A 24,442-nucleotide genomic window follows, 5' to 3' on the forward strand; every position below is an offset into this window, starting at 1 on the left:
TGGTCATCTGTCAACTGACATGAGTCGGGGAAAGTGGCAAAAACATGTTTATACTAATAAAAAATGGGAACACACATTGGCAGGCACAGTCTCACCAAAACACAGACACAAGGACACATGTGCACCCACACACACACACAGACCCCCAGTGGCTTAATTAGAGGCTGTAGGTAGTCCTATGTGTCTCTGTAGTGTTCGGCAGAGCGTTTCACTTAGTAACCTAAGTCCGTCCTGAGGATAGCTTGGAGACTCTGATACTGAAGACTTTACAAAGGGTCAACTTATGAACATCCCATTTCCTAAAGAGAACTTAAAATAAGACTTCACAGGAAAATGCATCATAGTTCAAGTAATAAAATACAGAAGAGCCCATTTACACCCACTATGATGTTACTCAGAACTACTCTCTCTCATATACAAGTGTATTTAGGAACAAATCTGGTGCTTGCTTAACATTTCCCTTCTTTTAACTCACGTGTCCTGTTGATGTAAGAGGGAGTCTGTGTCTGAGCTGGCTCTCTGGTGTTGCTGGAAGTGAGGGGCTACTTGGCTGGGTTGTGCCAGACTCAATCTGGTGTGCGACTGGCCATGATACGACTTCGCCACTCTGTACTCTGGAGACTCTGGCATGAGCGCGAGGTTGTGGTGGGAGCGACTTATTAATCGTGGGTTGGAAAGGACAGTGGAGGCCACTGGATTGAAACCTGGAAAGTGAAGCTCATCTTGAACTAATATTGGGCCAGACGGTGCCTTGTTGAGGGCCACTTCTGAATAGGAGATCCTCTTCAGGTGGTCTGGGTTGGAGCGTGTCGATAAGCTGGGAGCCAGGCTGCCTGAGCTCACTCTCCTCGCCACTACGTCTCCACTCCGAGGGTCAAGAGAATACTGCAAACTGCTCAAGGGGCAGTTCTCTGATTACCAGAAAGGACAGAAAGTTACTTTATAGTTAATGATAATAATTTGTTTATTAATATAACAAAATGTATGAGACATTCCAAAGAGCTTAAGTGTTGATCTGTGTCATTAACAGTCCTCAGTCTGAAGTAATTATTGTCTAGATGGAAAAAGGCCAGGTACTTTCCTCTGCACCATTTTTTTTTTTTAATGAAGATATCAATGTTAATCATCATAGCTAATGGTCTGGGCAGTTTTCTTGGCAGTCATCATCTTAGTTGTAACTTTATGTCAACGATCTGGTTAAAGGATGGGGCGTGATGTAGACAAAGTCGTTCTGTTGTTCAGCCAAGTGAAACAAATCAAACTAAGCAATGAACCATGAAATGGATTAATCAGTTCAAGATAAGCCCACACGTGTCTGATTGACACATTATGTTATATTATGTTCAGAAATTAAACTTCAGTTTAGACAACTGCAGGTTAGGTAAACTACAGGTTAGACAATGGACATGGTAATTAACATAAAAAGGCAAAGGTTGTATGTAAATTCAGCAATTGTTACAGTGTGGTAGGTTTTGGCAAATAACAAATATGTCACTGAAACAAAGTGAAATTTTAAGCAAAAGGAAATGTGTGGGCATCAGCTTTTATCTGAAGAGGATATGTGGGATGGCTGACACATGCAGCTGCAGCTGGAAACAGTGTAGTCAGTGTGGCCACCATCAGGAGGTTTGCCATTTTTTGGACGCTGCGATACGTCACTGTTGTTAACCTTCCTTTCAGTGAAAACATATGTAACTTCTTGCTGGCCAACAATTCACATCTGTCTAAGCCTGAGGCCATATTACGTGAACTCCACCCACTTAGACATGTGTGGCTGCTCACTTCTTTCCTACCTAGGTCTTGAAGCTCCTGGTTGTTTTGCCGGGCCTTCATCTGCAGGTGGAACTTGTGCTGATCAGAGCAGAGCTGTAGCAGATACTGACAGGTCTTGTTACTGTCTGTCTGAAACAGGTGCTTAATCCCATCTGAAGTGTTCTGAAGGCAAATCTTCTTTTTCTTCAGGACAAAGAATGAAACATTTAAATGAAAGTGAGGACCAGCTGGGTAAAGTGAATAAACTGCATTTGCTATAATGTGGCATAGTGTTATTTCTGATAGTAAAGACACAAGTACATACTGTAAAGGAAATCTTTTTTGTGTCCCTCCAAGGGAACCTTAGCACAGGGGTACGATTTCCGTTAAGGACCTCAAAGATGAGCACCCCTTTGGAGTAGACACCCAGCATGATGCCTGTCTGGGACCTCTTCTCAGGAAAAACCCGATGGAAATGGACACCATACTCTGTCAGCCTCTGGCTCACCTTTAAGACAATCACAATAGAATCAGAGTCTTAAATTCTCAAAAATACACAGTACTGAGGATAGAGGGATGGATGTTTGGAGACAAATTGAGTACTGGAACTCTTTCATCGGGTCATTGATCCACTATGAGTGCATGGATTTTATCTGACACACAATATGATAATATTATTCAATTGGGTTCAGCTGCATAGAGATAATAGAGCTGCTTTAGCACAGTACAACATATTACAAAGGTAGAATAAAATGCAGTGGCAGAACACAACTACTTTTGTTTGTAGTTGAAAATGCAGTTTGCCAAGTGTTCCCGGAAAAAGTGCCAAACAAAATGATAATCCTGTTCATCACAAAACAAACACTTACTATTAGACACCAAGTATAGCAATAACTGGAAATATTTTGGTCCAACCGTCTGAAACTATGATTCTTATATACTCTTGCTGACCTTGAGAAACTCAAACTCTGCCTCAGAATCAGATGCTCCATAGTAGTTGCTGTGAAGTTTCAGCAGCTCCTCCTTAATGGTTGTCTGGTTCACCTTGTCCATGAAAGACACCGGCAGGTAGTGCTCCAGTCTGAAATAGGTCTTCCCATGGAGCTGAGGCACAGAGATTAAGAGCATTATTTTTAGGATAAATAAAAAATAAAATCAGAGCTTGTAGAAGCAGCAGCCGGTAGCGCCTTCAAACTTCGCTAAACTTTTGTTATTTATCTGTTTTTTCCGGCTTTATTGCCAAAACATGTTTTACCTCTGACATAAATACAATCATTGGGAGATGAAGACGGGGGTTTTGGATTAAAGAGCAGCTGACAACGATCCACCAACCGGACCAGGCGCCATGGCTGGTGCGGTGATCACTCAGAGGAGAGGAAGAAGAGCCGGAGGGGAGCCATGCTGGCCCAGCTTGGACTTAATTCTGCTTCGAAACAAAATGGGACTCATGTTGACCAAGCAACGTAAGTCAGAGACCTTTGTGCCTACATCGTTACAGAGACCTGCCCCATCAACATCCCGGATCAAGCACTCGGCAGGTGGTCCATGTTCCAAGCTGTCAATGCAAGACTCCGGCAAAATGAGAGGAGGTGGACTCTGTGTTTTACATTGATGATGCTTGGTGCTGAAACACAGTCTAGATGGACTTATCATCTGGTTGCTGCTGTTTACATTCACTCCAGATGCAAATTCAAAAAATGCACTATGGAATGTTCGGGGTGCATACCTGTATGTATATAAATAACTCCATCCATCGTCAACCGCTTATCCTGCATACAGGGTCGCGGGGGGCTGGAGCCAATCCCAGCTTACATGGGGCGAAAGGCGGGGTACACCCTGGACAGGTCGCCAGTCCATCGCAGGGCCACACATAGACAGACAACCACTCACACTCACATTCACACCTAAGGACAATTTTGGAGACACCAATTAACCTAGCCTGCATGTCTTTGGATGGTGGGAGGAAGCCAGAGCACCCGGAGAGAACCCACGTGGACACGGGGAGAACATGCAAGCTCCACACAGAAAGGCCGGCATGGCCGCCTGGCAACCAGGGTTTGAACCCACGACCTTCTTGCTGTGAGGCGACAGTGCACCACCGCAATTTATAAAACAATAAAAACTAAGACATGATTACACAAAATAAAGAAATAAAAGAAAGTAAATGAAAAGAATCAGAAAGGCATGAATTATGTTCAATTTAGACCGGTAGTAGTAGTAAATAAAGTGTTGCTAGCTGACCGAAAACACATAGAGAAGATGCAGTATATTAAAAAGATTTGCTACCTCAGGTTGGTAGTCACTGAATTCAGCCTGCAATGCCAGTGAAGCCAGCAGAACGGCATTTTCTGTGTCACAATGCATCCTCTCCTCCAAGACATCCTTCCTCAGCTGTAGGTAGTACTGATGTTTGGTCATAGCATGTCTGTTAAAAATAGACAGTTGTGGTTATCTTAAATGTGATGTGTGTCATTTTAGGTTCCAACCTACCAAAATATACACTTACTGTATGAGGCTAACATCATCAAGGAAGAATTTGATGCGTAAGAAAAGATTAAAAGGCACATCAGATTTCTTCTTCTTTTCCTCCTTCCATCCCTCTGGGGCCACTTTGGAAAGTTTGGCATCAGGTTCAACGAAGAAAAACTCATTTTCTGTGTGTATGATTTTTCGGAGGAGAGGGTTGGGGTAGGAGAGTTGTCAGAGTGAGAAGGAATTAATCAACAATGTCTGTCTGTCTGGGTTAGGGTCAACATAGGCTTTGCATCTTTAATGAGACATCAGGTGCAGAAAATGAATGTACAAGAAAATACCACAAACATCTGCAATAAAAAATAATCAAACGTCATCTAATATGCTTGACATGGGATCTCACCGTGTTGTACTATGCATTTAAAGGAATATCACCTCTAGAATAAATTCTGTGCCATTTGAAAAATGAACACTACTTTCCTGGAATATTTTCTTATGCAAGAAAGAAGTTTTGGATCAGTGACTGAAATAGCAATGGCTAACTAACAAGAACCATGGTAACTACATAACACAACTAAGGGCACACTCAAGTGATCCCCTACATGCTCACACACAACTCAAACTGTGACATAAACCGCAGCAACATACAGTACCTCTGAGGTATGCTAGGCCGAACAGATGGTGCTCCACAAGCCCGATGTGGGCAATCACCATATCAAGAACATCTTTACACACTGCCTTGATGTCACAGGTCAGCTCCAGCTTTTGGCCATTCAGCAGAACCACACCCACCTTCCTCTGCACTTCCTCCACTTTACCACGTTTCTTGTGGGCAGAGAGAAAAATGGAAGGAGTAATGGAGTGTAAATGCAGCACGGATACACACTGGCCCAAAAGTGGTATAAACAAACACTCACCATTATTGAAGAAGGAACAGATAAGGCAACACAGGGCTCACTGGCCATCTTCACAAACTCAGGCCCATGGAAGTTCTGCAATTGGTGTAAAGATAACAAGTAATTGTCAGAGAGAACCTTTATTTAACCAACATGTTAAAAGGATCACTTTCAATCTGGGCCTTATTTTAATATAAATTTGTTGCTATTATGACAACTGATTAAAATGTAATCACTTTTTGTGAGGGATGAACACCTGTTTTAAAAGCTGATCATGAGATTTCAATGACAACAGCTCATGTGATGCTGTTTATTTAGTGTTGCACTACACACTTCCGTGTTGGTCATGGTTTTGCTGTAATCAAGTCTCACCAGAAGTGGAAGAGCAAGATTCCTTTTACCAAATGGAAACTCAGAAACATCCGGAAAGACATCACAAAATCTATAACTTATATACAGTATTTAAAGTTTACTGCCAACATCAGCAGATTTGTTGCCATGTTTTCCCACTTGTGTTAACACATTTTCATAATTTGTGACAAATCAGACCATACCCCCAAAAAAAACAATATTTGTAATTATTATAGGGAGGCTGACATGAACCATGTTTTCCAGTCAGCATTTTTTTATTTTTTTTATTTACAGAACATCCCGTGAGCCTCAACAAGCAATTTGCCAATGAGCTCATGAGAGTTAAAATTGTACATTCGTCATCAAATATTGCAATACAACCCTGACAGCAAGACCTTGGATGTAGGGAGTTCTCACTGCAGTGAGCGTGTTTAAAGGATGTATTTTAACCACTTTTTGGAGTTGGCTGTGGCATATGTGGTCTACAGTTCTATATTAATAAGGAATTTTTTAGATAGACAAAATTTGGTAAAGGAAAATAAGACCTGAACAGAATTAAACACAGATTATCATTTAAAGCATATCCCTGAGTCCTTTAAACCATGATGAGCAAAAACCTTGGATTTGCGAAGTGGTACAGAGGAGATGTAGAGGGGGTCTCGAAGGTCGAGCATGGAAGTGCGAGATGGGGCCAGGGATAGCCTGTTGGCCAGGTGTGCCTGCAGCCGCTGAACCTCCTCTTCCTGTTTCTGGAAGAGCAGCTCTGCTCCAACCTGACCTTCATCAGCTGCCCCCTCATACTGCCTACAGGGAGAAGAAAAGAGGAGGGTGGGTGTGAGAACAGCCTGATACTGTCAAAAAGTGGAATGGAAGCAAGATGGGGTTTTTGTGTGAGGTGTCTTGTGGGATTTGTCTTTAATTTACTGACTTTCTTTTTTGCTTTCAGCAACATGAGGGGGACATGTCAGACACAATGTGTTTACGCACAAAAGACACCAAATATTAGTGTTTTCTTTTAGCATCAGGGGAAAACAAGCGCTCTGTGCAGTAGGACAGAATGAAAACATGTTTTTTCTTTTACCAGGCATATCAACAGCAGGCAGTTCTCAGTAATGCCAGAGATTAGAGAGATAGAGATTGCTGAATGTGGATGTCACATTAGATGACCTCACTAGCAAAGCATGGGGCTGAACCTGCTGAGCCACACCAGCTGTGTGTGGCCTTAAGAGGACCAAATGGGACAGCTACATCAGTAACTTCTCTGTTTTGTGGAGGGTTTGTAGTGCAGGCACCAAAACTTCAGGTGAACAACGCAGCAAAGCCTTTTAAACACATTTGATTCAAGACCTGTCAACATAAGTGTGCGTTACCTGAGCCTGTGTGTGTTTTGACTTGAAGGCGACATGGCATCGTGTTCAGAGGAAAGTGCCAGCTGGGAGCCATACCGCCTCCCATCGCCTGGTTTCTTAGCTAAAAGAGGAAACACGGGCATATTAGTTGCACACACACACACACACACACACACACACACACACACTTTGTTTTCACATACACAATCAAACACACCCCTCCAGAAGCAGACACCCACACTGCGGTGCAAATGTACCTGCATGGACATGTGTTGAAGGAGGTGGAGTAGTTACAGGATACTCAAAGTTCAAATTGCGTACAAACGACTACGACTGTATTACAGCAACAGTGCGTCAGACAGTACTAAAATATACGGAGTCAAGTATTGCCCCACTTAGTGCATTAAAAGCTTTCTTTTTGGAACATGTTTAATATATTTTAACCATTTCCAAATAAATCTGGCAGTAGTATGTCTAAATTCTTCAGAGCTGTCTAAGCTCAATGTCAAACTTTCATGCAACAGTGAGTAATGTGGAAAAAAAAATAAAATGGAGTAGTTAAATGGAGTTTGGTAACACAGTTGTTTTTGTACCTGTGTTAGCTGTCTCCAATTACACTGACAAGTTTGAGTAATTTAATCTTAATTAGTCACTCCCTCTCAAATTAATAAAAATAAAAGCACATATAAAACTGGCAATTAAAATAATTTATTTTGATATTTACACATAAAAATGTGTGTAGTTATACAAGTCAACAGTATCCGAAGTCTTAAACAGATTAAGACATTGTGCTTGAGTGGCTGTTATGTTTACACTTACTACTTAAATCATTTGCAACATCTCTAAACAAATGACAAGCTGTGCAGGACTCACGGGTTAGTCATAATAACCAGTGTCTAATGTCAGTAGAATGCAATGGAAAGGTAATAAAATGTAGATACATCCATAAGCCTTTCTCTGTACTCTCTGAATTTATTACTGCCTTCATTTTCTGTTTTGAGTATTTCTGTAGCTCCCTTTTGAAAGATTAAATCTGAGCAGCTGAGCGTCGCTCAAACCTGCAACCATATTTTTCTATAGGCCAGCCAGTTTCTCACACTACGACACTGAAGTCTTGTTTATGTTTACTGCATTTTATTTTGCACAGATGATGGTATGCTATTTTGCGCAATCCTACACAGCTAAGGACATGATCAAGTTACATTAGCAGCACCAGGTACGTGTCTGAGAGCAGCTATCTTAGCAGTCACCTGGAAATGACAAAAGGACATTTGCAGTGCTTCTCCAAACTAAGAGCAGTGTACCTCACAATTTTTCAAATTCAACAAAGTGTGCCCTGTGATGTTTGGCAATAAGACTGCAGGCGATCTGGCTTTGAGGAGGACAGGCCACAGTCAGTGTTCAGTGGAAACAAGGAATAATGGACATCCTGCACCTATGGTTTTCAATCCTAGGCTTTGTGACGTAGACTACCGCTTCTTTTCTTGTTAAATGATTCACTCACCGTTCCACGTGTAAATCAACCTGGATCCTTGATCAGACTAAAGTGAAAACCAGCAGGGCTCAAGATCCCCAGAACAGGATTAAGAACCATGTAGTCCCAAGTGTGGCTACTTCTTTTTTCCCCTGTTAACTGATTCCTTTGGTCTATTGTAATGGGCATGTTATTACTGGATTTAGTTTTTTCATTTTTATTGTGCTGCATCCACATAACCAAGATGAGTTATGTGTGTGCAGCACCTGCCACCTGTTGCTAACAGTTTGCACGCTCACAAAAATCAATCACAAAATGGTGTAGTATACCATATATGCTTCAAAGAAGAGAACAACTACAATAAAGAATTCCTCAGAGACATTTTTTTACCTTGTCTGTAGTCTGGATCAGAGGAGGTCACTGAGGGGCTTTCACTGGATGAACTGTAATCACTGTGGTACCTCTGGTGGGTGTGGACAGGGTCTGAGGGAAGAGAAAGACCATCAACCCATCTTTTAAAAATAATAGAATACGTACCATGCAGTAGTATAAAAGGATGTCTGCGAAATGATGAAATGGATCAAACATTAACGTCATGCACATAAGACAACTTAAGAATGGTTATATAGACACGTTTACCATTTGTGAGAAATGTTAAGGTGAAGCTGTTCCTTTTTCAATATAATGCGACTCAAAACTTTACAAAAAGTTTTATCACTTTTCAGAAGACATGGCCAGCAGGTGAGCTGACAAATTACTATTTTCTTTTACAGGACTCTCTGACTGATGGTAACGCCCAACAAGTAGACTGAGACACACAAAGCAGGCATTATTCATGCTGTTGGTGAACACTCCTAATGAAAAACATATGGAACTACACTGAAAAGCAGATTCTTCACAAGTGTATGCTGGCATGCCTCCTGTCAGGTTAGAATTTTTTTTAGAGGGTGTAATCTTTTGTCTTGCTTGACTGGGTGAACCACATCAAGTAGAGACCAGCCCACCACAATTATTCACTTTTTCTCTAAGCAATGCTTCATAAACTCAGTAACTGAATTGACAATCTGTGGTAACACAGGAAAACGCCATAAACAATACTCAGAACAGTCTGACCCTTACCCGAAGGTGTCATGCGTTTCTCAAGTAAATTAACTTGAAAGTCCTGCTCTTCAGTATCAGTTACATAACTTGAATAAGTGGCATTCTCAAGTCACTGCTCGGGCATTTTAGTTTCTAAGAGTTTCACAGTACAAAAGACTTCTCTTTATAATGATGCCTATAATGTAAATGTTAACATCATAAGTAAAACAGCAGCAACTATAATCTTACTAAGGAGGAGGACTCCTCAACTTGTCACGCAAAATAGTTTTCCATCGTCCACTGGTTGGTGACTCATGAACCGTGCCATTTTAACAAACAAACAAAAATATATATATAAATAAAAGACAAAACAAGTACACAAAGGAGCAGTCTCTTCTGTGTAATTGACAGCAACTTACCATCTTGGCTTTACTAGTACAAAGACACATACATGCACAGATACCAATGCACATGCGCAGTCATCTGTCCTACACTGTCCACTATGATGCTATGTGTGCAGTCATGATGATTTTGGAGACCTACAGGATGAACTGAGAAAGATCATGTAGAGAAAATCCCAGAATAGCCCACCACTATCAACAGGATTTTCCAAAAGGGGCTAATTGTAACGTAATTACAACAGTTTATGATCTGATTACAGCTTAGCAGGAAAGGGAAGCCAAACCAAGATAAACTTTTGTGAATTAAAGCATTTTTATGTGCTACTTATTTTGGAACAGATTTTTAAAAATGTAAGACAAAAAAAACAAAAAAAACAAACAAAAAAAAAAACAGTCAGCACACAACAACAATTACTTTAAGCGATAGGCATATACATTTATTAATCAGTTTCCATTACAAAACTCTAAATTACTAGCCAAAAGCCAGGAGGTGATTTTATAAGATTATCCCAACAAATCTTGCATTACAAGAACATTAACTTCACTACTGAAAAAAGCCACCTACAGTTTCAGTCCGGTGAGTGTCCTGGATGCGGCAGAACAGAACAGAACAGGGTTTCAATCTAAAAGGTCATTTGTGACGGTATAGATTGTACTTGTAAGTGAATATCATATTATAAACACTGCTAAAATACCTGGTATTGCATTATATTGTATTGCGTATTGAGAGCAACAAGTGTAACTCGTGTGAAAAAAAATGTTGCGAATGTGGTTAGGGAAGAAACCAGTCGAGCCACGAGTGTTCAATGTGGTTGATGGTCAGTGACAATTAACCTGAGGCTGAATCGGCGTATTAAGAGAGACCATCAATAAACCTGGAATCAACATTTCATCATGACCTCAAAACACCCACTGCAACTCAAAGCAATGAGGGGAAAGAGAAATGGAGAGGGTCGCAGCTAATTAGAGAGACTGTGATATATTGCTGTGTGAATGTCAATATTTCATTAAGCAAGCAAGGGAGCAGAAGGGTTGGCCAGAGGGTGACACTGATAAACATGTAATGCATAGCTCAGACCTACAAAACAGATGAAGACAATATATTTATTGAATAAACCAGTTGATTCTCTGAATCCTTTCCTCTTCTACCTTAAAGGGAGTAAAATTAGTAAAAGGCAAGCATGCACGCACACACATAAATTCACAAAAAGGCAATGAAAAAAAGAAAAGGAGGAGGATTTCATTGTCAGCATGCTTTAGTGGTAATAAAATACTTACAATGTGAGACTTAACAAGCAAAAAGACGAGGGGGTTCATTCATAGTTCAATGCTCCAACCTACTTCCTACTCAGCTCTTTCGTGTCTTTTTTCCCCCCCAGTATAGGGAGTCACACACACACTTAATGAAAAAACAGTCTGTACACATTTTAACTGGAAGAGCATGGTTTCCAGGGAACAATTAATGCAACCTGCGTTTATCTCCTTACTTCGTTCTCCTCCCTTTTCATTTCCTCACCCACATCCTAGTTTCCATTTCCCCCATCTTTATTTTCCTGCAGAACAGACACGTCTAACACAAATAGCTTGTGAGTACACAAATATCTTCTATAGGCTATGGCCTTTTGGGGTGTTCAACCTGAGTGAGACACAAACTCAGACTCTGGGATTATTTAAAGTCTGGTAGTCCCAGGGAGAAAGAAGGAACTCCCTTTCAAGCATAGGCTAAAATGGATAATAGCTTACAGAAACCCTCAGGCCCCCAGGTTAATATGACTCAGAAGAAAAACATACAGTGTAGATCCAGTGAAATAAATTGTAAGCGCACATAGTGTCTAAGAAAAGAACACTATTAAAAAGTTTTAAAAAGTAATCTTTTCTTCTGCAGGTTCTGGAGACAAAAAAACAAACTATAATATGATTATGAAAATATGGGGGTTGTACTTCTGTGAACACCTCCCCATCCTGAGGCAGCAGTGTTCTGTTTTGTTGTCCAAGCTGGACCAGCCCTGGCCCGAAGTCACATGAACCTGCTGCCAAGTGCCGGAAAGGTCCAATAATGTTTGGAATTCCCTCATCCGCTACGCATGACTTCAATTACAGTCTCTAGGTCTGAGGGGAAAGTTTCTACTGACTGAAGCACCTTGGCACCAAAAAGGGAGGGGAGGGGGGGTCCAGGTAGAAACATGCCCATGCACACACAGGCATGCACACCCACAATGTTTGGTTATGTTTATGTACAGACACAGAACGCAGAGAAGCAGTGTGTAACTGGGTGAAACCTGAGAGCACTGACCAATGCTGCGCCATCACTTTCCTGCAGGAAAGAACAGAAAAAAGTAAGAGAAAAAGAAAGAAAAGCCAAGTCTCTGCCAAGTAACACATCCACGAGACCCTGCAAATCGTCTGTGCTCCATTAGGCCCCATTCATACTATAGGGAAATGGCTCTGGGATGGAATACTCAAATATTTTGGCTCAGCCTTCAGTCAACCACAGTCAATTTTAATGGGAGTAAGCATTTCTTTTCTTCAGCATGGTGTCTAACATCAACTATGATTTAATATTAATCAGAAGTTATTGACAAAAAATAGACAATCATCTCTGAGCAAACGTGCACGTGTGTAATAGACAGGGTCTACCCACCATTCTAATTGTCTTGTTCTGACACTCTGCTGGCCAGAACAGCTAAGCTCCTCACTTCACACCATCATATGAAATAAAAAGTGCCTCTGATTACAATCAGTAAAAGGCAAAGGAGGAGGGAGGGAAAGAAGGGCAGGAGTTGCTGGGGATAAAAAGCCACAGTCAAGAAGAAGAATGCCGTTGGTTGGTGGCTCGGTCAGCATTAAAAATAGCTGCCAGAAAAGCAGGGAGGCTGGAGGTTGGACGGAGCTGGAGAGCGAGGAGTATGGGAAACCAGCGGGAGGAGGAAAGGGAAGAAGTAGAAGACAGTGGTTTATTATATGAAACCATTCATTCATTGTGCTCCTCCACTGTCCCCTGATGACCAGCAGGCCCATATAGCCACTTGTGACTGTGCACAAAACTAGCCTGCCTATGGAGATTTTACCAAGAATTCAATAAGCTCCCGAGGGAAACTCAAAGCTCTTGGGGCTGACTGCTGAGGTGTTAAACAATTGTTTTGTGTGCTCATTCTAAGCATGTGATTATGCAAAGATTTTTTTTTTTTGAGCCTGTACCTACATTGCACGTACGGGTGCTTATATCTGTGTGTTTACAGTCATGTTAGAAAAAAAAACAAGGACTTGGCTATATAGCATGTGTGACAGTTAGCGGCAGGCTAGAATTAAGCTGGCCTGTAATTAGAATCAGCCATTTGGAAACCTCTTCACCAGTGACTCATACATTCTGTCTAAACACTGCTGCATAGCCACCAACGATACGTCATTCAAGCCAGCACCCAGCTCCCAGCTCCCAACCCACATGGTAGTTGCAGATGGACACACAACCTGTAACTAGTCCGGGTGTCTGTCTGCTCACGTCATCTCATCGCTGTCACAATATTCACCTCTCAGGTCAACTTAGCTGAGCCCCCTGTAGTCAAGCTGCTGTACCCACTTTATTTGACTGATAAATACATTTTACCACTCAGTTTGTTATTTACTATCTATCTTAATGACACAGCTGGGATATCAAAAGGATATGTTCTTCATTCTCAAAATGTTATTTATTGTCTCATTAGAAGACCAAACTGGGAGTTTCAGAGGGATTTTCCCACTTGTAATTGTGGGCCACCACACACGTAAGGTGAAGCCCACTCACTACATGTTCTGACAAAAGTCTTGGCACCACACATTACACAATGATGACATAAGACCAAGCTTAGACATGCCCCAAAACCCCATTATCCTGAAATACTTATGACCAGGTGATTGTGGTGCGTAATCTGATGCAATAAAGAAAAACAAAAAGGTGGAAATAAAAGAAAAAAGAACATTTCATTTCATGTCATTCGTGTGTGTGTGTGTGTGTGTGTGTGTGTGTGTGTGTGTGTGTGTGTGTGTGTGTGTGTGTGTGTTCAGCACAGTTGATGAATAAAAACATTGAGAAGTGAAACACAGTATTTATTATAATGAGTATTACTTTTAAAAATTGTTGTTAGAAATGTCTGAGGTTCAATCAAAAGTTCCCACTCATTACAAACCAGACAGACATTACATTGGAACAACTTAACTCCATTAGAGGTTTTAAGATTTAATCCTTACACAACTGATAGTAATCATTAATCTTTGTAAATGTGAATTCCTCTCCAACTATCGGAAAAAGCCAAAATGGCTGGGATCTTCCTGGACAGTTTAAAAGTGCAGAATATTCACAATATGCCATGTGCACAGTAAGTAGGTCAGGTGATGAAAACTATGATAAAAAATAAACTTGTTCATACGACGATTGTGGTCCGGACTTGGTGTAAGGCAAAACTTTTTATGACGGCCACACTCAAAGGCAGGGTGAGAAGTCAAAAAAGAGAGGAGGGGAAATATTACTTTTTCACCTCGGCACGCTTGGCCAATCACAGCGTGAAAGCTGTGGATGGAAGGGATTTCCGAAGCTTTTCGACCAACCTGACAAGCACTTCTGATAAAGCATACTGCTGCCTTGAGAAGCAAGTCAAACACCTGTTCCTCTTTACTGCACTTTTATGTTAAGAAAGTGTACTCACCATCCACTGCTTGCCTTAGCACCTGAAGTTTCCTCTGCCTCTCGATTATCCTGTCATAGGCACCGGTGAGGCCTGAGCCTACCGACAGGGCTGAGTGGTGATGAGGCTTCCTACTCTTCAGCTCACCAAACTCAGAGTAGTGAGAATCCCTCTCCCTGGATACCTGTAAGGGTGATTTGTGCCTGCCAATGGAGTGGGTACTTATGGCACTGCTGCCCCTCCGTGCATCCTCCAAAGCCCCAAAACGAAGAGCCTCGGGGTCAATGTAAGCCAAGTCCACAGAGGAAGCCCAGGTCTTTCTGGCCTGACTAGGGCCCAGGTCCCCACCGTGGAAGGCTAAAGACCTGCGGTCCAGTTCCACGGGCCGGCCCTTTTGTTGGGGGTGAAGGGGGTGCAGATAGGGATAGGAATGCTGGTGCTGGAGTGAGGGGGGTTTGGGGTAGAGTTCTGTGGGGGATTCAGAGTTGGGGTGATAGTCAGACTGGGGATACTGTTGGGCTGCCCCATCATCCCCCTTCAACAGGTCCTGGATTGGCAGAGAGCCCATGGAGCGACTGAGGCCCCGGTTTAGAGATGTCTGCTCCTGAGTCCTGGCTCGGTAGCGCTCCAGAACCCTGGGGGCGGCACTCCTCCCTGTGAACAGGAGAGAACCAAAGTTTTATTAAACCACGAGCAGAAGCTCACATTGTCAGAACTCAAAGCTTTAAAACACAGAATGATGCACTAAATCTTCATCTTGAATACCAGCAAAGTAAAACCATTTAGCTGGTATTCAAATAAACCTGACTGCAAACGGATAGCATTTCTCAGCATATGTATTTTTCATATTATAATATTCACAGTATGAGAGATACACAATCATTCCCAGTGGATAACATAATTACTAACACTACGCTCATTACAGAAAGTTGCATTTATGATGAGAGGAGGACCAAGAGAGGGATTAACAAGGATTTTGATTTGAATAAATACAGTACGCTTCATTATGCCTAAGTGCCTGTCCAACCTGGCATCCATTTCTAAGAGCATCAGCATGACATGGCAACTAAGGTCGACTGTAGACTCTATTGAAAGATTAACACTCAACCAGCAGAGTAAAAGAATAATTGGGTAGGAATACAGTATGTCCTCAGATTTCCTAATAAGAGATTTACTGTACAATATAACATGATTAAAAACCCTGACACTGGGACCACAGCTGCATGTATATGCATGCCGATTTGATGGTAAATGTGTTTGCACTAGGTGGCCTTATTACGGAAACTTCGTTATTCAATGTTTTTAATTAGGCCACAAATTCATTTACCATGGTTGTTGGATTAGATGCCATTTGATTAGAATAAGTAGTCGCAATATGGAGTTTATTTACAGCCCCAGAGGTGTTAATATAGCAGCCATTAATAAAATTAATTAATTTGTAAAGTAAACCATTAACAGCATAAGGAGAAGCAAATTAAAAAACATGTTGCTCTTGGCTACCAACAATTAATGCAGATTGTCTGTAGCTAATATTTCCCCATTATCAAAAAACAGAGTGCCACAATAACGAACAATTCCTGGCACAGACGTCCAGCCCATCTATCATGGGAGTCTTTCTTAAAATGGAATAATGAATGTTGCTTTCTTTGACTGTGCATAAATTTCAAGTTTGCCTTTCCAGACAAGCTGTATATAAACTCTGCCAGTGACAGCTCTTGTTTTAGAGAGAAAGACAGAAGGCAAACATGTACACGAGCAAGAGCAAAAACAAGAGGAAGAGATGCAGAAGTGAGAAAGCAGAGAGAGACGTTAAGTCCTGTAAAAACACTCTATGTGGTGGTTTAATCTACAAAGCATATGCTTGGTCTTCACAGGGAAACACATCAAAGATGGGCAGGCTGTTTTCCAGGAACTCGGGGGAAGTGCACAAGGCCTACATGAGCTAAAATCAAAAGAAAAAAAGATTTTTCTCAACAGGATGTCTTATTTTTCAAAGAAGGCCACTGCCATAAGGTTTCAGCAAATACTAGTATAGTTTAGCCATCATATAGACTACAGCAATGATGAAATAGGGACATAAAATGTCCAACATAAAATCAGAGACAATGACTGAGTTCCCCAAGCAGCAATTATAATTTGGAACAACTGGCATACAAGAGGGAGAAAGCTGCTCCTTGACAAGAAAGGCTCTTAAGAATTGAGTAATACTCTTTTGCATGTACTTTCCCTAGGGCTGGCTGGTGCCCAACCAGGGAAACAAAGCACTGATACAAACAGCAGACACGCAGCTTCACTGGTGACTCCAAAATATGCATTTGTAATCAATGCCATGCCATGCTTACATAATCGGGACGACGAAGCCATGTTTTTTGCTCTGCTCTCCTTTCCATGGCCTGGAAAAATGATGGAGTTCTCTCAGAAACCACTGGGAAGATGTAGTCATATTTTCCTGAATTAAATCCGATTCAAGGTTGCAGTGTGTTGTTCCTCATCTACTTTCGATTCTTTCCCACAAACTCAGAAAGTGAGGCTGTAAGTGATGACTATCTTGACAACCAGGGAAGGCAGTAAAACAGTATGTTGACTTACACTCGGTCATAACTCAGCTTATCATTAGAAAGTCAGAACAGACAATATACTGTCAGGGCCTAATAATAAAAGACTATTCTCATCATTATTATCTTAACTGAGCTCAAGACGTAGGATCTGGTGCCTTGACTTTGTGCCACTCAAATGAAGAATACACAGTGCATATGATAACAAAAACAGTAAGTGTTTTTGAAGACTAATAGAAACCAGACCCCTTTATCATGAACCATTACAAGCCAAGAAATCTGAATCACTGCATAAAATAAATAACTCTTTCAACACCACAGAAACATTCCTTTGACGACACACCAAACAAATACAGCTCTAGTTGCACTGTGTTCAATGTGTGTGTCAGCGCAGCTCATCTTACCCGTGGGCAAACCTTTGCCTCTCAGCCTCTCCCGAATCTCCTTACTCCGCTCCGGAAGAGACTCTCTATCAGTCAGCAGACCGTCCAGCTGAGAAAAAGACGACGAGAGTAGAAGAAAGAGAGAAAGAAAAAACAAAGACCGGGGGTGAAAAATGCAGGAGAGTCAACCATCCTGAAATCATGTTCTATCAGCATGAGCCTCATTATCTGTTGTGTAATTAAATCAACCAACTGTGTTTTGATGGAACGGATAATCGTCTTTTAACTTACACATAACACCTGAAGTGCAAACTTTCTGGCAAATATCCAAAATAAAAATAAAATGTTGAAAAATAGACAATGTTGTATCTGATCTACATAGAAAAAAGAAAACTGTATACCTGGGAAAGACTGCCAAGCACCAACCGGACCAGTTTTCTGATATAGGAGAAGGGAGGGTCGCAATTGGAGTTTCTAATGTGTTTGCTGCAGATGTCCAGCACCGTGCGCAACGACATTCGACTCAGTGTAACATCATCACACATGTTGAGAAGCAGGCTGTTTAGGTGTTCCCCCAACTTCATAGGCTGCACAGCGAACACAATAAAGACAGTTAGCATTCAGTGACAAAAGCAGTGTGTACTTTAAAGTGACAAGCTCTGCTGGTATCTCTGAATCTGATATCTGTACTACCAAGATGGCTTACATTGTGTTCAGATAAGGAGGCAGAGCTAAGAAACCCAAACTCATCACCTACTTTAACTGTCCATCTATTACATTTTTTATGTTAAAAATCATCAAAAACAATGTAAAATGTGTCCTTTTCAGTGCCAGAGTTTATGTTTGACATCAGCTATGCTGACACTGGAGATGGTGATACCAATTTTAAATCAGTATTAACACATCACATAATTGTATCGCCAAAATATAATTATATTTTTTGTAGTCCTCTAAATAACTGTAAGACTTCAATTTGTGAAATTCTTCCATGCTACATTGGTTTAATTTGTAGAGTATAGCGAATAAATATGTGTAAATGCAAACTATTGTATGGTAATTAAATTTTTCTGTATTCTCTTCACATTAATGCCATTTTTGAGCATATTATGTAAAGAAAGCAGTAAGTTCAGAGATGGCACGGTGGGTGTAGGGTCAGTAAGTGTCTATACAGTGTGTCCACTTCATGTCTTTTATGGCACATTATTTGTATGCATCACAAACAATGACATGTTGAATATGGCCAAATGTTTGTTACAAGCTTTGCAACTGCCATGAGCACTACTATAGCATGTCCTTCATGAATGAGGGAAAGGACATGATGAGATTGGATGGAGCCCTTCAGTGAGGTGGAGTGGATGGCAAACAAACTTGAGTGGGAGTCATAGCGTCTCCAACCTGTGGGTGGTACTTTCTCAAAAATGTGAATGCATACTGCGTTTTACACCTGGCTGACTCTTGCTGAAATATGAATGCATTGTGAGCCAGACCATCTCTGGAGGTCTTGGCAGATTGAAACACATTCCAGAGTGCATACAGCTTGAACATTTTCTTATCCAGATGAGACTTTCAGATGCAGATCTCATTTTTAAAAGGCAGATTCCACTGAAAAACAAGCCTGCTTTCGGCGGTTATGAGGCATTTGGGCTGCAAATTAGCATGATTGAAATGTTAATTACTGTAAATTAAGAGTACCAACAAGTATTAAAACTAGTTTTCTGCCACACATTAGTTCCAGCAAGGGAGATTGGTGTGATGCCAAAATTACTACTGTTAACCCTTGACATAAATGGACTTTGGGTGTGTCTATTCAAGTGAACATTATTAACTGTGTCAACTCTTAATATGCTTGCCAAGTGTGCTAGGTAAACAACTGATGTTATGCGTATCTTCAGTCAAATCACATGAGCATCAACCTGCAAGAAGACCGCACTTCAATATCACTTAATGCTGATACGCTAGCATCTTCTTTCCTGGTACCCGTCCAGTTGGTTTGGCACTGTTTGAGATACTCAATGTAGTGAAAGTATTTTTTTTATAAACAAAAAAAAGGTAAAAATGATTTGTTAAGCTTACTAAAAATAATAAATACATTTTTGTCATCAACATCAGCTTTATTACCACGTGTCAATATGGTGTCAAATTTTACAGCCCATTTAAGTGATTTACCTGGCTTTGAGGGATCTCATAGTCTGCTCCCCAGAACAGGGTCATGCCCAGAGAGTACATGTGCATCTGTGAAAAACAAAAACAAAACTTAAGCTTTACAAGAGTAAAGCAATTGTGAGCACAAAGAAAGGAATATAAATGTTTTGTTTAATTCAAATAAACCAGACACAGAACCTTATTAAAATAAGTCGAACTGCCCTGTGTGAAAGACAGACAGACTAAAGCACTGATGGAGTGTAATAAAAGTTGAATTCATTCTTATTTGGGAAGGAAAAAGACAGGGGCTTTCAGGCTAAATCCAAAAACCCTTTTCCATTTCCCTCTCCTTATTACTCTGCACTCAGTGCTTGGGAGAGGAATCACTTCCCCTGAATGTTGGGCTTGGTAGAGGAAAGAATAATTCAGGGATTGCCAAAGAATGCAACATAGTTTTCAAGGCCTTTCAGGAACAGAGCTCGGGTACAAACTTAAAGACACAGTCACACTCTCAGAAGATGTGGAAATTTAAAAGTCACTCATTAAAAGCAACAACACCACCCCAAATGTTGCAAAAGTGAAAGGAAAATTGCAGCACTCACAGGTGACGTAGATTTACCCACAGTCTCTGATAATGAGAAAAACAGATGATATTTTCTACACTGAAATAACTCAGCTGGGGAAGCAGGACCGGGCAGGAAAACTGACTCGGCACAAAACTGCACTGAGGTCTTTGGGGCCGTGCCAGATACGGGAATCCAGTCATGCAAGATTTTAGCTCTTCTGCCAGAGGGGTAGACTTGATTAGAGAGGGCGTGGTTATGTGCATATGTAAAACAAGTTGTGCATTGCAGGAGATGACTTTATTTCTGAATGTTGCAACTGCACCACAATCTCAGATCTGCAAACAATTAATATATATCTCCAGCATTTTGTGGTGTTGTGTTACTAAAGTAAGGATGTGCCCTTATTTAAACATGTGCCTGCCTTGTCGTAACAGCGGCTTCTATACCCACCATTTGCTAAATAATCATTCAAAGCCATTCATGACCAATTGTATTAGCTGTAGTAAGTGTTGGATAGATGCAACAAAAACGGTGACACTGTATTCGTTAAAATTGTGCTTTAAGATTTGCCTTGCCTTGATTTAACCTATTACAAGTTCTCAATGAATTAGTCCAATCCTGAAACTGCAGAAACCAAGAGAAAAAAACAATAGCAGCTTCAGCTTCTGACCAATAGTAAAGCTATAGAGCAATGTTTTGTTGAAAGGTTGATCTCATGCACTCACATTATTCCCGTGATCACATTTGCAAGTTCTGCTTCCCAACCCAGATTTAATCTGCCGTCCCAAGATTAAACCGATGACCTCCCGGTCACACGCTTGCTTCTCTAACCTTTAAGCCACCGCTTCCCATTAACTATGCAAATGTTCTGAGGAAGGAAATGCATTCAGCCCATAAGCACAGTGTGTGGTGGGGAGAAACGCTGAATCTAATCAGAAAGATCAAATCACGAAAAGATCTCCGATATGTTTAAGGTACTCCACCAAGACTGTGGCTAGACCAGACATCTCCCAGGCTTAAAATGAATGTGAAGTTTAAACTTTAGACTATCACCAGGATATTGCTGAAAATACATGAGCATTAACGCAAGGCAATGGAAAAGGTGATGAAGCATTAGAAGATGTAGACTAAACAATTTCTACAGTTCTGTCACCACATGAGTTATGTAAAGGTTTATACCTTCTCTATATCAGAGATGGAAGACAAGGAGACCCCTTCCAGGACCTCTGGAGCTGTGAAGGCTCTTAAGTCCTGCTGGGTGACATACTCATTTGTGAATGAGATGTTGCCAGAGGGCATGAGCAGGAGGGACCAGGGAGAGATGATGAAGCCCATGGCTGCAGGGTCTGGAGAGGGAAACAGACAATTCAAACACTGGAAACATGATCACGAACAAAAACAGGGTAAGAAAAAACATCACATTTAAACGTACATTATTTAAACTCCCAGCCATTGTCACACACGCACACACAGTGTTAATATAAAGTCCTGCGTTTTCAATCTTGATACCAGCATTACATCTCCTTGTCTACACATTTACAGCCTGAATGCAGCAAATGTAGACATATCTAACCACAGTAGATGTTTCTCGCTAAGGCTATGGCGTTTATGGAAACTCAAGATGATTGAAGTAAACAAAAACACATGTTGCTTTCTTAGCCTGCAAGAAAATAACTGTTGAGGCATAGAAGCAGAAAGGAATGGCTACACAGCGTAATTCTCTTTTCCTACAAAGCCACAGCCAGCGCTATGGTTAGAGAACGTTTTATAAATATACAAAGGAATGTTTGAGCAGCGCTGCAAGATTCTTTTCTTTGACTAATACTTAACTCTGAGAGGAGCAAAGAGACGAACAGAGGAACTATATTTGAGGCACACACATATCTGCTTTCAAAAGCTGGAATTTACTAAGTAAATATATGTTTCCTGTTTAAAACTCGTGTGACCATTTGCCAATCTTACTCAAAAGCAGACTGGGTTACAAGGTGTCTCCCACACATACACATTTGCATATAGGGCATTCAGCAGACGCTTTTGTCCAAAGTGACTAACAAAAGTACATGTGTCAGAAGAAAGTGAAAAAGCAATGGATCGCTGTAGGTATGGATGTCAATAGAACAAGTTCCAAGTACTCATAATTGCTAGGTTAGCCAATGTTAGACAGCTAGGCTAAGATGCTACACAGTGCTAAGTACTATTATTTGCTCTGGTTAAGCAATGACAGATCTGAGCAGAAGTGCATGACTCGGCCTAAGCAAATTATATTCTTGACAATTAATCAACAGTTTCGATAAACTGCAGATATAGGCAGGAACCATACCAGACGCATAGTGACTGTTCAACCTGACAGAAACCAAACACTTCACTTCAAAAGAACAGCAAAGTGTACAACTGTAACTAACTTTATCCTTTAACAATGTAATCTGATAAGCTGCTATCTGTGCTAAGGGCAGGTAATAATTCTGAACTATTATACTAAAAGTAGATGCTTACAAACTGGACAGTGTACCATGCATTCAAATCCACAGCAAACATGCCATTTAGAGCGACAGCCTGCAAGACGGAGAGCAGCAGTTGGCCTCGGGCGTGTACCAAACACAGGAGCAGGTAGAGAGACAAAACAGCTCTAAATTTTGGAAGCATTGCTTTCTATTTGATACTCAATATTCTACAGACAAAAGCATGTGGAGGAATTCCTCTAACAAATCAGAAATATTCACACATTGCTTGTTCAAACGAACATTCTTATACAAACGTAGTAACTAACCGCTGCTGTTTAAACACGGGGGGAAAAACAGTGCTTTTGGCTTAGTGTTTGACAACATGAGTCTACTCACAATGTCTGAAAAGTCATGTAAAGGTTTGCTAAGTTAATTGTACCTTGGCCCCCTACATAAACAAGGAAATCTCTAACAAATTTAAGTTGAAATGGTACAGTTATTAATCCACTCTCGTGGCAAACGGACTTCTTTACATAGCTCAGAGACTCCATAATAGCTGGTTCCAACATCTGCTCTTCAAATTTAAGCTTCACTCAGCAGTCTAAAACTGTACACGAGAGGCCACAATTTTCTCAATATAGCCGCACAACTACACACTGAAGGATGTGTTAACAATCACTGCAGCACAATACCATACAACAATTAAAATCAAATCATCTAAAATGCTCCAAGCATCCAGCCTTGCATTTTGTCCTTATGTTCAGAACTTTATCTCAGAATCCGTGATGACTGAAATACAGGAACGTTTGTGTACAATCCTCTTGTTGTAAATGTGACCTCAGCATAAAAGGCATATTTTCAAGCCACACTGATGAGAGGGAATTCCTACAGCATGCCAGGGGTTGTCTGTAATGGAACCAGTCAGCAAAACTGGAAGTTGAGGTCATGCTAGTTTATGCAGAAATGCACATGATTCTTCCTTGTTGGTTCTTGGTTAGGGCTTTGAGGAAATTCACACAGCCAACAGTGAACAGTTTAGATGACACAATTACGGCCAACATAATCAGGTGCACTGGAGAGTATGAGTTTGTATGAGAGTAGGCACCACCCAAACTTTAATCAACTCAGAGAGTGCCTGATGACTCACATCCTGCCTGATGTCTTAGTCACCCGTTGTTGAAGTTAACTTGGACCGACTTATCTCTCTTTGGCTTCAAGGACAATCACAGACACTTAGAGGCACAAATGACTCACAAAAATGATTAAAACAAGAAAAACAAAACGGCATAGTCAACAATTGTACTAATGACGCAGAACCAGTACGCAACAAACTGACAACGAAATGAGTGCACTGATTGAATGTGATTTTACTGAGAGCAACAATAATTGTCTTTATAAAAATTACAAATGTGATTGAAACTAAAATTCATGTGATCAAGATTTTCATACAGCACTTTCATTTAAAAAAAAAAATAGTCAATAGATTTAGAAAGTAGGCTGTTAATAGGATGGGAAGGACATGAGAAAGTATATTCAACATATAAATGTGGATATTTTTGTGTGTATGTGTAATAATTTTGAAGAAACATCTTTGCACACTTGTTTCTACATGTTCATACCTTTGTGAAAGAGTTCTTGGAGGCTCTCAGCACTCTGGCTGAGCACTGCCCAGACCTCCTCCTCCTGGAGCGGACCCCCTCGAACCTCTAAGGCTTCTGCCAGAGACACATGCATCTTCCCTGTAAAAGCAGAGACAGAGAGCAACTGATTAACACCAGAAAAAGAACAAACATCGATACAGAAATAAGCTTTAAACACAGATTGGAGAAAAGGGCACATTCATTCTTTCCCATCAGGAAAACACAGAGCATCTGCACATCACGTATCTTGTTAGTCTGAGCAATATATACCTCAGACTTTTT

General features: G+C 40.9%; 1 protein-coding gene across 5 annotated transcripts in view; it reads right to left on the reverse strand.

The window, feature by feature from the left end:
• ptpn13 (protein tyrosine phosphatase non-receptor type 13) overlaps positions 1–24,442 on the reverse strand; it is a 49,346-nt gene that overhangs the window by 18,904 nt on the left and 6,000 nt on the right. For 4 of the 5 annotated variants that reach the window (XM_038733400.1, XM_038733399.1, XM_038733397.1 and 1 more), the window contains exons 2-18: positions 24,140–24,259; positions 21,259–21,425; positions 19,538–19,603; positions 17,773–17,958; positions 17,393–17,480; positions 14,455–15,087; positions 8,685–8,777; positions 6,842–6,941; positions 6,089–6,275; positions 5,142–5,216; positions 4,878–5,049; positions 4,259–4,406; positions 4,039–4,177; positions 2,704–2,856; positions 2,078–2,260; positions 1,794–1,956; positions 476–911 (exon numbers count right to left, since the gene is read on the reverse strand). In XM_038733400.1, coding sequence (XP_038589328.1) covers positions 476–911; positions 1,794–1,956; positions 2,078–2,260; positions 2,704–2,856; positions 4,039–4,177; positions 4,259–4,406; positions 4,878–5,049; positions 5,142–5,216; positions 6,089–6,275; positions 6,842–6,941; positions 8,685–8,777; positions 14,455–15,087; positions 17,393–17,480; positions 17,773–17,958; positions 19,538–19,603; positions 21,259–21,425; positions 24,140–24,254 — 3,104 coding nt within the window. In that variant the 5' untranslated portion in view covers positions 24,255–24,259. Of the gene's footprint in view, positions 1–475; positions 912–1,793; positions 1,957–2,077; positions 2,261–2,703; positions 2,857–4,038; positions 4,178–4,258; positions 4,407–4,877; positions 5,050–5,141; positions 5,217–6,088; positions 6,276–6,841; positions 6,942–8,684; positions 8,778–9,623; positions 10,060–14,454; positions 15,088–17,392; positions 17,481–17,772; positions 17,959–19,537; positions 19,604–21,258; positions 21,426–24,139; positions 24,260–24,442 lie in introns of those variants that run through there. The other variant, XM_038733401.1, reaches the window with a different exon arrangement.

This window comes from Micropterus salmoides, unplaced genomic scaffold, assembly GCF_014851395.1.
Source record: "Micropterus salmoides isolate LMB-PRFRI ecotype aquatic unplaced genomic scaffold, ASM1485139v1 Ms_hic_scaffold_20, whole genome shotgun sequence".
Lineage (NCBI taxonomy): Eukaryota > Metazoa > Chordata > Actinopteri > Centrarchiformes > Centrarchidae > Micropterus > Micropterus salmoides.